This window comes from Xenopus laevis, chromosome 9_10S (assembly GCF_017654675.1).
Source record: "Xenopus laevis strain J_2021 chromosome 9_10S, Xenopus_laevis_v10.1, whole genome shotgun sequence".
Lineage (NCBI taxonomy): Eukaryota > Metazoa > Chordata > Amphibia > Anura > Pipidae > Xenopus > Xenopus laevis.
Genome location: NC_054388.1, coordinates 600,569 through 613,284, shown reverse-complemented (window position 1 = coordinate 613,284; position 12,716 = coordinate 600,569). Strand labels below are relative to the sequence as shown.

The window sequence follows — 12,716 nt, the reverse complement described above, 5'->3', positions numbered from 1 at the left end:
GAACTATTATACAGTCAGTGACGAAGAGTTCCTGAAATCCCACCCTTTCTTGCTATATCCCATTTGTGTGCTGCAATTGGACGCTAAGGAAAGTTGAAATTTTACTTACCGTAATTTCTCTTTCCTTTTCAGTCCAATTGTCAGCACAAATAAGATTACCCTTCCCGATTAAATTACTATGCATTCAGTGTTTGTTATATTTTTCTTGGAAAGAACATGAGGGTTGGAGGGGAGGGGTGATCCTTATATGTGTGCTAAACTTTATTGTTCCTACTGTCCTATTAACAGGGAATGGGACTAAATCCCATTTGTGTGCTGACAATTGGACTGAAAAGGAAAGAGAAATTACGGTAAGTAAAATTTCAACTTTTCTTCTTATCTACTCAAAGGACCTCTGGGGTCCAGCAGCAGATGATGCATAATAAGCAGCACTAATATCAATGAGCATTTTTCTGAAATAGGCGCTTTACAGTAATAAGGTAACGGGGTTCCATCAGCCTATTCAGTAATTTCTCTTTTATATTCCTCTCATTTAATATTACACGCACCAGTAATAATGCTGGCTAGCTTCATACCCCTCAACATTTTACACTACAAAACCATTAAAGCCAATTCACTCCAACAGATAGACCATCAGTGTTCTCTCAATTCTTCCGGCTCTACGATGGGACCCACTTTTGGGTTCATCTGGACTGTGCTGCCCGAACAGAGACAGCCTAAACGTAGGCATTTGATGAAAGTATCCATTTTAAACCCATAACTTGAACCCCTTCATGAGATGCATGCACAACATTGGCCCCATAAGACACCAGGGTGTTCTAATAAGATTACTTCTGCAATGTACAAATAACGTATCATACAGAAATCACGAATAGCTGATGTAATTAGTTAGTAGCTGCACTTACCACTGTGACATTGAATGCATAGAGAAGATCAAAAGGCAAAGCTGCAAGGAGGTCTACAAAGAACCAAGTGGCCAGATAATGGATGCAGATAGAGCGAGGTTCATACACCACCTGCCCAGAATGACTCACATAGGTGGTCCGAAAATTCAAGATGATATCTGTTTAAATAAAATAGGATGGAGTTAATTGATGAGGGATGATGGTAGTATCCCTTCTTCTTCAGAAGGTCAGAGAATCTAAGGCCCTGATTTTTATGGTCTAAGGTCTTTCCACTATTCTAGTTGACTCCTTGATTTATGCTGTATAACTACTCAGATCAAAACAAAACACTGAAAACTCCGAACTCTTTAGGTACTTTTAAAATATGGGATTATGGGTTTATTTTAAGCACAAAATGACAATTCAAACATAAATGTTGGCACTGGCAGTTACATATTTTTACTGTTGAACTGACATTCTGATAGTTCATGGCCTAAAATTGTGTGTCGCTGCCAAACAGGATGAGTTCCCAGTAGACATGACTAATGAGCAAGTCAAGGGCATATAAAAACAGATTTATATTAGTCTGGAACTCTGAAAGGTTTCTTTTGTTTTCAAAAAGCAAATATAAACCATTCTGTGTATTCATTTAGTTTAATTTCCCAAGAGAAATGTCTTAGACAGTTTGTACATGTATGGCTGCATTGATTGGTGAGGGGAAAAGAGGCAGAAAAAATGAACAGTGTGTTGGGCTGATAGATATATGGACAGACAGGATATATCACAATATCTATTTTGGAGGCATATAATATCATACATTATCTCTCCCATCACTCACCTATTAGATGTCTATGTCCCTCTCATGCCTTCCCATCTCTTTATATATTCTTCCCTACTTGTGGGCCCTATGATCAGCCATAGCCTTATATATTCAACCCACTCAATAGGCGATGCCAACTCATCTAAGAACCATGACACCAAATGGGAACCTCAGGAGAAGATTTCCATAATGGCACTCCTGTTGCAGAGCATCCCATAGGGCAGGGGTCCCCAACCTTTTTTTACCCGTGAGCCAAATTCAAATGTAAAAAAAGTTGGGGAGCAACACAAGCATAAAATAGTCCCTTGGGGTGCCAAATAAGGGCTGTGATTGGCTATTTGGTTGCCCCTATGTGGACTGGCAACCTACAAGAGGCTCTACTTGGTACTATACTTAGTTTTTATGCAATTAAAACTTGCTTCCAAGCCTGGAATTCAAAAATAAGCATCTGCTCTGAGGACACAGAGAGCAACATCCAAGGGGTTGGAGAGCAACATGTTGCTCGCGAGCTACTGGTTGGGGATCACTGCCATAGGGCATATAAAGCTCTTTCACTCTGCTTGAGACTTTCCCCAGAAAGGCCATTGGTTTAACTTTGCCCGGAATATTAAATAATTGTAAGAAGCCCAATAAGAATGCAAAGACATCATTGTCAGACAAATACTAAACCGCAAATAACTGAATCTCATCTTCCACTGTCCAAAGCTCCAGTATATCCAGGTCCCCCAGGAAAGAGAGATTATATTGTAGATACTAAACTACAGAACCTACAGAACAAGTATTGTAGGCTTATTCAATAAGAACAAGGGGGAATAATGTCAGAAGAGATTGTTAGAGTTAAGGTAGCCTATAGCAACCTTACATTGGGTAGAGTTTACTACTGTACTAATAAATATTAGGTTTGTCACAAATATTTGAGCCCTCACAAAACACATAGAGATAGACAAATGATATAAGAGGAGCCCCAATCAAGGGCTTCTAAGGTGAACACCTTGAACTGAAGGCATTGGAGAAGTTTCTCTTTTGGGATGTTGGTCAAAAAAAAAAAAGGTGGGGAAAGAGAGTGATTGACCGGTTGTACCAGTGATGGGCAAAGTGCGGCTCTCCAGCTGTTGCAGAACTACAAGTCCCAGCATGCAAAGACTGCCTACAGCTATCAGCCTCCTACAGCAGGGCATGGTGGGAGTTGTAGTCTTGCAACAGCTGGAGAGCCACACTTTGCCCAGACTGGGTTGTACCATGAGACAAACTTCTGCCATCGGTTTGTAGATTTCTCAGGTTTCCAAAATAGTTATGTTGAAGAAATGTGCTGGGCTGTTTATTGAAATGTTGCTCACCTAAAATGAAGAGCATTTCCACTGCAATGTCACTGACGATGGTGCTCCGAGCTGCAGAAACGCTGTCATCGTGACCGGTGAAGCAAACGTTGTAAGGGACAGTGACGGCCACGTAAAAAGTGGCCAATAGGATTAGCCAGTCCCACAGGGCTTTGAAGATGCTGTAATGGAGGAGAATGAAGCGAGGCTTCTCAGCAGAGGCTACTTTGTATTCCGGCAGGGAGGGCTTGTTGTCTAAAAGGTTCTGCAGAGATAAAGAGAAGAACGAGGAGAGCAAAGGGGTCAAGTTGAGTGAATTGTGCTCTATGCTGCTTCTCCTTTTAATGCACTTAATACTGGGCCAATGTTCTGGTTATATAATCACATCCATGTTAAATGCCATTAGAGGCCTTTCAGAGATTTCTAACTCCTGGGCCCAGATCTTTGATTGGAGTCTAATGCCCTGTCCACTGTCCGATATTTCTATCTATAGAGCTTGTTTATAAATTCATATAGTCATACCCAATGCCAATAGGAATAAACCATATGCTGCTTCATTTTAATGCAATGGGATTTTTTGGCGTGACTTTGGGGGTCTTCTAATTCACAGATACGCTGCCCTACATCGATCCAGAAGCAACGACTACAATAATGACGATACTATTAATCGTATAATATTGTGAATAGCATTTTCAGTCCCTTGTGAACTACGATACACTAGTTTCACATCTGTTGGGCAGATTATGGCACAATTGTGCGGAGAATATACGGAATAACTTGTGTGACTGGGTTCCCCTGGAATTATGTACAAACTACACTTTCTAAAGTTTATCAAATCCAGTTACATTTTGTAGCAAAACTGGAATGTGGCTTTCCCAAGCATCCAATCGGATTGCTCCTTTGATCCCGGCCATCGAGTAACTGAGCATAATCCTGCTTATCTCTTACACGTTCTCCTCTGATCTGATTAAAGCTGCACCGTTTTTTTTCCTGCAGATTTTCCATGGGTCCCGTGTGTTTGTGGACTTTCTTTCATCCAACAGACAAAAGCTTTTCCCGTGTGTCACGGCACAGGGCCCCCTTATCTGCACGGCGGTGGCACCGGATTACAGCACAGAGGTTAATGGAGAGTCTGATACAATCTGGGAAGGTTGTTTAGGAAGGTATCAGAAATAGAACATCTGGTGTTTAGAAATTGCATCTCTCTCTGTGCCAACCTCACTTGACGTTGAAGGCATTCAGGGGGCATTAAAGGATTACTATGTTTAACCCACTCTGTGCCAGCAGAGGTTGCAATAAAAAGGCATTGCAGTTTGATGAGGTTTTTCTTGCCTGCACCGACATGACAGTGTAATGATGGGCATGTTGTTTTTCCAGCACCTCCTGAGAATAACTACCAAATATAAACTATTATTCTATTCATTATAACCTCCCTGTAGCACCTGAGCACCCTCACTATATATATATATATATACACCATCCTCCTAGAACCTGTGCAGTCTTCTAATAGTTACCTAGAGAATACAATCAGCGCATAACTATAGCATTACAAAATAATCTCATTATTTTCTTACATGTATTTATATTCTATTATTTTATTTATTCCTATTTGGTCTATTTTTGCATCAACCTGATTGACACCCTAATGTATGACAATCTAACGAGCAAATTTAGAGGACTCGACGTAGGCCTCTACCATCTCACCAATAAGAGACAGATAACACAGAGGAAAGCTTTGAGATATATATATAAATGCACATACACAGACAATGAATGTTGGCCTGAGACAATGGCTGCTACTTACACTATTGAGTTTAAGGTCACTCTTGTTTCTCCCAGTGACTTGGCCCGTCATGTGGCACAACATGGTCCTGCTTTGTCTCCTTGATGCCCTGAAGTGAGATGAACCAGCGCGACGATTCTTGTGCTTCTCTAGCGATTAAAGGGAAAGTGATGATACTGAGTAAATAAAGCTCAGGAAACATTAAGGGGTGATTATCAAACCCACCTTCCTTCTTGTCACTGTATTGCATCCGCATCCTGATCTCCGTTGTGTCTTTAAATGAGAACAAGAACAGGACCACCTCTCCCTTCTCGTTCTTGATGGGCACAATGTCCAACTGGCACCAGAAAAGGTTTGCTACATAAAGAGAGAGAGAGGTTATGAGGAACATGGAGGCACTTGGGTTTAACATTATTCTTGTAACCTCATTCACAACCCCTACACCATCTATTGCCCAGAATTTGATATCAATTCCAGACCCAAAAAAGCAAAGGAATCTCTTAATTAAGGAGATTAGCTACAAATACAGTATGCTTGGGTTGAAGTAGGAACACGTGACCTGTGGTTCTTCAGATGATGTTACATTACAATTTCCATTTATCCAGTGAACAGTCAAGTTTGACACCCAATGAGAAGGTTATGAGCACCCACCATCCTTCTTGTAGAGGCAGACTTCTGCCTGGTATTCCTGCTTCTCATCCAGGACCCTTTCAATTTCTTGAATGACGTTCTCGCTGGTCTCCACCCCATAGAGGAACCGGCAGGTGCAGTTCTTCTGCATGACCTCCGTGCGGCCAAAGCCTGTGAGATCACAAAACCCATCGGAGCAGTAAACAATGGGACAGCCATGGTGCACCTGGGCATTAGCCAGCAGAAAGTTGCTGTCTGTGGAACACAAAAATATACCTTGGTCACTTACTGGCAGACATGAGAATTCTTTTCAAGGGATGTTTTACTTAATAATGAAACTTAGAAGGTTGGTCAAAGTTAAGTCAACTTTTGTATGTTCTAGAATGTGTGCATCATACTAATCCGATAAGGGATAAAGGGATTGTTCCCCTTTGAGTTGACTTTTAGAGGCCCATTTATCAGCAGCCTCATTTGAGGGGTTTTAGAGTTTTTCAAAACCAGAAATTCTCTAAAACCTTGAATGCCATGAAAGCTATTAAAAGACGTGAATATAAAAAACACGAATGACCTCTACAAATTTTTCAGACAATTACTAGCTAACCCCCCCAAAAAACCTCAAAGTCTGAATTGATTATAAATGGTCCAATAGGATCAGCGCAGAGTTTTTCATGGTTTTTAAACAATCTTATCTCTATCGATTGCCAGTGCCAATGCATTATTATAACTGTATATTACACTACTGAACAATTACACTTGGATATATTTATCCTTTAAAGAAAAAGCATTGGAACCCGAGGTCGTTGGCTGCTCCTGTTCCGCCACATTATATTCTTTATATTGCTCTATTTCTGTTTATGCGTCGCTTAGAGAACAGGGACTGTCAGCAGAGCCCCAGGTTCAGGGAAAAGCAGAATATTTGTTCCATTCAATCAAGTTAATATCGGCCACGGCACCTGCTCAGGATTCTGGTTGTTCCCAGCGGCAGAGCCCAGAGGCAATTCCTAGTTTGATATGAATATATACATTATATAGACCAGGGATCCCCAACCTTTTGAACCCCGTGAGCAACATTCAGAAGTAAAAGGAGTTGGGGAGCAACACTACCATGAAAAATGCCCCTGGGGTGCCAAATAAGGGCCGTGATTGGCCATTTAGTAGCCCCTATGTGGATTGTCAACCTACATTGAGGCTCTGTTTGGCAGTACACCTGGTTTTTATACAACCAAAACTTGCCTCCAAGTCTGGAATTCAAAAATAATCACCTGCTTTGAGGCCACTGAGAGCAACATCCAAGGGGTTGGGGAGCAACATGTTACTCACGAGCTACTGGTTGGGGATGACTGATATAGAGGATAGAAATGGTCCCTAGCCTTGTAACAGCTTCCAATTCTTCCTCTTCGAGTCTTCTTTAGAAAAGTCATTAAAGGGATATTTTATAGACTTACGTTAATAATGATAATAATAAAAATAATTGTATAATTGCTGAGCCAACTAAATGGACCTCCAAGTGCTGCACTTAAACCGAATTGTAAATCCAGTCCAGTCTCCTGGGCACCAACTCCATGAGTGACATTTAACTTGCCAAGCAGTCTGGCAGCTCCCAACCCTCTGAACTAAAAAATCCCACACATTGTGTAACGTACTGTCTGTTTCTCTATACACTTATCTTACACAGCAAATCGTGTATATACAGAAAGATTTTCATAAACAACCCCCTTAGTGTATATTTGGGAAAATCATGCGATACGTCCGTTTGTTCTTGCTTGTACAACTGCCTGCGATTAGTGTAAGGCGACAATATGTACAAATCACAAGAAGGGAGAAAGGCTCCTGGGTGAATCCATTCAATGGCCGGTCATTTCTACATTTGCTTTTCTTTGTTTCTCTTTAGAAATGAGCTTTTCCAAGCTGTCGGTGCGTCACACTGGGTCGTCCTCCTTCTAAATATAGTCGTGTTATAAAGCTGATGCTTTTCTCATGATGTACGAGACCCTTCATCATATCGTAGGCTTTATATCATGTCTGCAATATACTCACCTAGTGTGGCCCCAAGATCCCAAGGGCCCAGCTATTAACACTAACCCTTATACACTGGTTAAAGCAACATTAGATCAGCCCCACGCCCACTTACCATGATTGTAAAGAGTCAGTAAGTGGAGAGAAAATAACATGTGGGTAAATATGTTGTTATGGCAACTTTCATCATGAAATTGAGAGGTTAAAGGGGAAACTGACTAAATAGAGAACTTATTTTGCTCTTAATGTGTATAAGGAACCAGAGTCGGAGTCGTTCTTTCCCACCTTTCACTTTATTCCTCTTATTATAAAATAAAGTACATTGTGTCCACCACCAACTCTGCTAATTCCCCCATTTAGATCAGTCGTCTATATTCACTTATATAGACGACATGTGACAATATATAATATATACATGTTCTAAGGATGCGCACTATTTGGGATTGATCGCAAAATTGAATCTGTTCATTGTCTGTAGCCAAACCATTGGACATGTTCTATATAATTAAATTATGTAGTGAATAAAGTAGCCCCTATTGTAAAGTATATGGATACGAGGAGTTCCATGACCATGTAAAATTATTCAGGTCATGGAACTCCGAGGTTGCTTCTAATATCCTCATATTTTACAACAAGTAGTACTTTATTTATTATAATAGTGAGTCATGTGACAAATATGACATCACTACTCACCATTTATAACTGATGACATCACTAGTCACTGTTTATAAGGATATCATTTACAAGATATTCATGGATTTTGTGTATTATATGTATATAATACACAAAAGCCATGAATATCCTGTAAATGATATCCTTATAAATGGTGAGTTCTGATGTCATCAGTTATAAACGGTGAGTTCTGATGTCATTTCTGTCACATGACTCACTGAAACTTGTGTATTATAATAAATAAAGTACCCCCAGTTGCAAAATATGAGGATATTAGAAGTTACCTAGACCAAGGCCTTCGGCCTCGTGTTTTTATATGGTCATGAAACTCCTCGGTAACTTATAATATCCTTATATTTCACAAGAGGGGCTACTTTATTCACTATATATATATATATATATATATATATATATATATATATATATATATATATATATATATATATATATATATAGCATGATATGTCCTTTGAAACAGAGAGAAATGCAGCCTTGACTGTCCATACAGGTATGGGACCTTTTATCCAGAATGCTCTGGGCCAGCGGTTTTCCAGACAAGGGATCTTTCTGTAATTTGGATGTTCCTACCTCTAAGTCTACTAAAAGAAAATCATTTAAACATTGAATGAAGCCAATAGGGTTGTTTTACTGTATATCCAACAAGGAAGCAATACGTTGGAGTAAGAACAAGATATTGTTTTATTATTACAGAGAAAAAGGAAATTATTCCTAAAAATGTGAATCATTTGGAGTCTTTGGGAGGTGGCTTTCCTGTAATACAGAGCTTTCTGGATAATGGATCCTATCCCATATTCAGGTTCACCTGTTTGAATATGGATTTATCACAACTTTCTATGGGATGTGGGAGTCCTTGGCCGCTGCTTCTACTTCACACGAGTATTTATTCAGCGTAATGTAATGAGAAAATTCCTGAGAATATTGCACATTCTTAGCTAAAGGGGGTTTAGATTGAGAGCAGGGATCCCGTTGCGCTGCTGAGCTGTCACTCTATTGATTCAGTCTGACGCTATATAAATATAGAAATAGATATCCCGTGTATATTGGCACTTGCACCAACAACAATAGTCTTGTCTTAATGAGAAATAAATGTGGGTCAAATCAGGTTTTTATCTTCTGTGTCAGCAAAGAATAAGGGAAGGAAAGTGCAGACGAAAGGTTTTTTTTTGGGGGGTGGGGGAAGGAAATTCATCATGTTCTCTAAAGACCGATAAACTGAGCAGCAATTTCTCTATAAATATTTTAATAGTAAAACAAATTGAATTATACGCAGCCATTTAGATTGGAGCGAGCGCAGTCTCTGGATATTAAGTCCAACCCGGACCCTATTTCTGGGCTTTAAATGCAGCCCCTTCCCTATAAATAGCCCTGGGAGACGGATAACATCTCATTGTGATGGACTGACGCGGAATTAGAGGAACTATATCCCGTATAATCGCTTTGTGCCGCATCTTCTTAAAGGCAACACGCCTATTTTACATATAAATCTAAATACAGTTACTGTATCTTCTGAGAGCCGAGGGAATCTGTACAATAGATAAACAGCTTTGCTCATCTTCACAAAATGTTATAATAATGACAATGAGAGCAGATCTCTGGCTCCTCTGGGTTAGGGCGCCGGTGCTTATTTACGAGGTGTTGCTAAATGGACCCCAAAGAGTTTACAGATTGGAAGTAGCCGTAAGGGTGACGGAGCCATTGCTTTTTAGAGACCATTAATACAGACCAACCACTATTCTTTCCCAGGGGAACTAGTGATGGGCGAATCTGTGGCGTTTCGCTTTGCCAACAAATTCGCAAACTTACTGAAAAGTTTGCGAAATGATGAAAAATTAGCAAAAAGCATTGAAGCCAATGGGCGTCAAAATAATTTTGATTATTTTTATACACGCAACTATTCTGATGAGCAACAGTTTTTTTTGTCGTGGCGGATTTTTCGCCGTGAATCCATGCCTGGCAAATAAATTCACCCATCACTAAAGGGAACCCAATATCTGTGCCAGGAGCTGCCAAGATAATATGAATGAAACATACTATAAAGGGACACATACATATACAGTAAACATAAGTTGCAAAGTTGCTGGAGAAACTCCAAGGGCCACTGCTGTGCACTAGGCGGCCTGGGACCCTCCAGGGTTACCACCTCAGGGTCCCCCACATACCCCTGGGGCCCCTACATTAGTCCTTGAGTTCTACTCATGATGGGGACCCCCTCCATTACCCCACGGATACCTTTTCCCTGTACTCAGAATTAGGGAGAGGTGAGGGGGAGCACCAGAGAGGCAATTGGGCAGGTAGCGGGTCTGGGTTGTGGGGCCCATGAGGGCTCAAGGTTATATTTAAAATAGGCCCATAAGAGCCTGAGCTTTCAGTGTGGCTTTAGGGGCTCGGCCAATAGAGAAAAAAAATCAATTTGCCCATTGAATAAATAGGCTTATTACATAACCTGCGTGGAAACTCAACAGCCACAACTTTCTAATGATACAATTAGGTTTTCTTTCCACTTTTTCATGGATAATTCAGTGTCTTGGGAAGATCGAGGTGACCGAGCTGCATTCTGTGAAATAACAATCCTTGAAATGAGGACAAATTGCCACGTTCCTGACCATTAATGGTTTCTCATTATGTTGAACAAAAGCCTAATGACGGAGCTTCTAGTACAGGAGTATTGTGATATTCTTGTTACAGCCGGAGCCCCTCAACACTGCGCCGTTGCACTTTCTCTCATGGCAATGTCTCTATAACTAGTTTCCGAGAAATCATTAGCTCCCCTGGAACACCCAGTTAGTGACTCCCCCCCGTACCGGTTATGTATGTGCCCTGTACCCCTTGTACTGCTGCGAGTGATTCTTTATGTGACAGGTCGCTGTACTAACTATCAGGTCACGTTTAATAGAGAGTTAGGAGAGAGCGCAATTGGCTCGGGGTTAGACGAGAGCATATGGCGTCCCCAGGGCTCTATCAAAGCCTCTTCCATGCGACACCATTAACTGCTTCATTTCCAGCACAGCCACCATGCAACACTACAGCAACTAGCCAGAAAATGACCTTTAAAATGATGTAGATTTAAATAGTAGCACTGTAGAAATTATTTATATATTTATATTATCTCTTGTGGAGAGGACGAGCAGTGAAAAGTGGTACATGATCTGAGCTCAGTCGTCAGGCTAATAACTAAGTATAGTACAAGCCCTTCACAAGTGCCGTTTAACCTTTATCATAATAAAATCTATGTTACAGGCACCGCTGCAGTTAATTCCACCTCTGCTGCTAGAGCTTCCACTGCAGAGACTTTCCTGCTGCATAAAAACAAGGGGGTCCATTTACTAAGCTGCCAAAATTCGTCAGTGACGGCTTCGCACCTATCGCAACACTTTGCCAAGTGAAAATTCACTGGGACAATGCTAATTTACTAAAATGTGAAGTTTCGTCCTGGCCAATGGACGCTGGTTGATTTTCGCTCAATTCTGCCGCAAATTCGTTAGAGGTCTTACGCTCAGGCTGATTTGCATACTGCGGGAATGGACGTCTTTCTGTTACATGCTGCATCTAATACATTACATTTACACTGATAATTACACAAGTCCAGGGAACCTTAATAAAGTCAATAGAGTTGTTATATTGTCCTACACATGAGTCCACTGTAAAATAATGTTCCATATGTTAGAAAACGTATGGGGGAAACCGATTATACGAAAAGATATTTTTATTTCGGCCTATCACCCTGAAAAAAAGACGCCAGCGTTTTTGGAACTCAGAAAATATGATGTAAGTAACAGAAGATTGAGGAAGATCTATTCACTCCATTGCACTTCGCCTGGTCTGAGCTGGCGACTCTGACGTTCAGTAAAATCTGCATTTTAGTGAATTTGCGGAGTAACGTCCATTCACCAGAGCGAAAAGTCGCCTGGCGATAGAGTGCGAATCAACGCTAGCATCTATTTCCTTTGATAGCGAATTGACACCTGTGCCCGTTAGTAAATCGGCGAAGTCCCTGCGGGCGGTAACGTTGGCGAAACGTCTCCAGCATTAGTCACTTCGCTCTTTAGAAATCTGCCCCTAGGGATCCCCAACCGTATTCAACTGTGAGTCACATTCAGTTGTAGAAAGAGTCGGGGAGCAACACAAGCATTTATAAAGTTTCTAAGGAACAAATAAGGGCTCTTATTGGCTATTTGGTAGCCCCCATATATGGACAACAGCAAGTAGTTGGTGCAACAGGTTCCAGACTTCCAACGTGGTGCAGATTTACCCAGTAGCCACTTCAGCAATGAGATTGGAACAGCACTACTCAATTTCTTTAAATTAAAAATGCCTTTATTGGTGATTGATAAAGGGCCAACAAGTGCTTGCAACATAGCGGTAATGGCCAAAGAATAATGCAATAATAACATTTTTAATTTAAAGAAATGGAGTAGTGCTGTTCCAATCTCATTGCAGCTCCTATATGGACTGGCAATCTAAAGGAGTCTAAACACCTGGTTTTTATACAACAAAAACTTGCCTCCAAGCCTGGAATTCAAAAATAATCACCTGATTTAAGGGCCACTGGGAACAACATCCAAGGGGTTGGAGAG

General features: G+C 40.8%; 1 protein-coding gene across 1 annotated transcript in view; it reads right to left on the bottom strand.

Annotated features, from left to right (window-relative positions):
- Window positions 1-12,716, bottom strand: part of kcnh4.S (potassium channel, voltage gated eag related subfamily H, member 4 S homeolog) — a 63,673-nt gene that overhangs the window by 21,117 nt on the left and 29,840 nt on the right. Inside the window, exons 2-6 of the mRNA XM_041578302.1 lie at window positions 5,455-5,688; window positions 5,029-5,160; window positions 4,825-4,952; window positions 3,042-3,285; window positions 906-1,063 (exon numbers count right to left, since the gene is read on the bottom strand). Coding sequence (XP_041434236.1) covers window positions 906-1,063; window positions 3,042-3,285; window positions 4,825-4,952; window positions 5,029-5,160; window positions 5,455-5,688 — 896 coding nt within the window. The remainder of the gene's footprint in view (window positions 1-905; window positions 1,064-3,041; window positions 3,286-4,824; window positions 4,953-5,028; window positions 5,161-5,454; window positions 5,689-12,716) is intronic.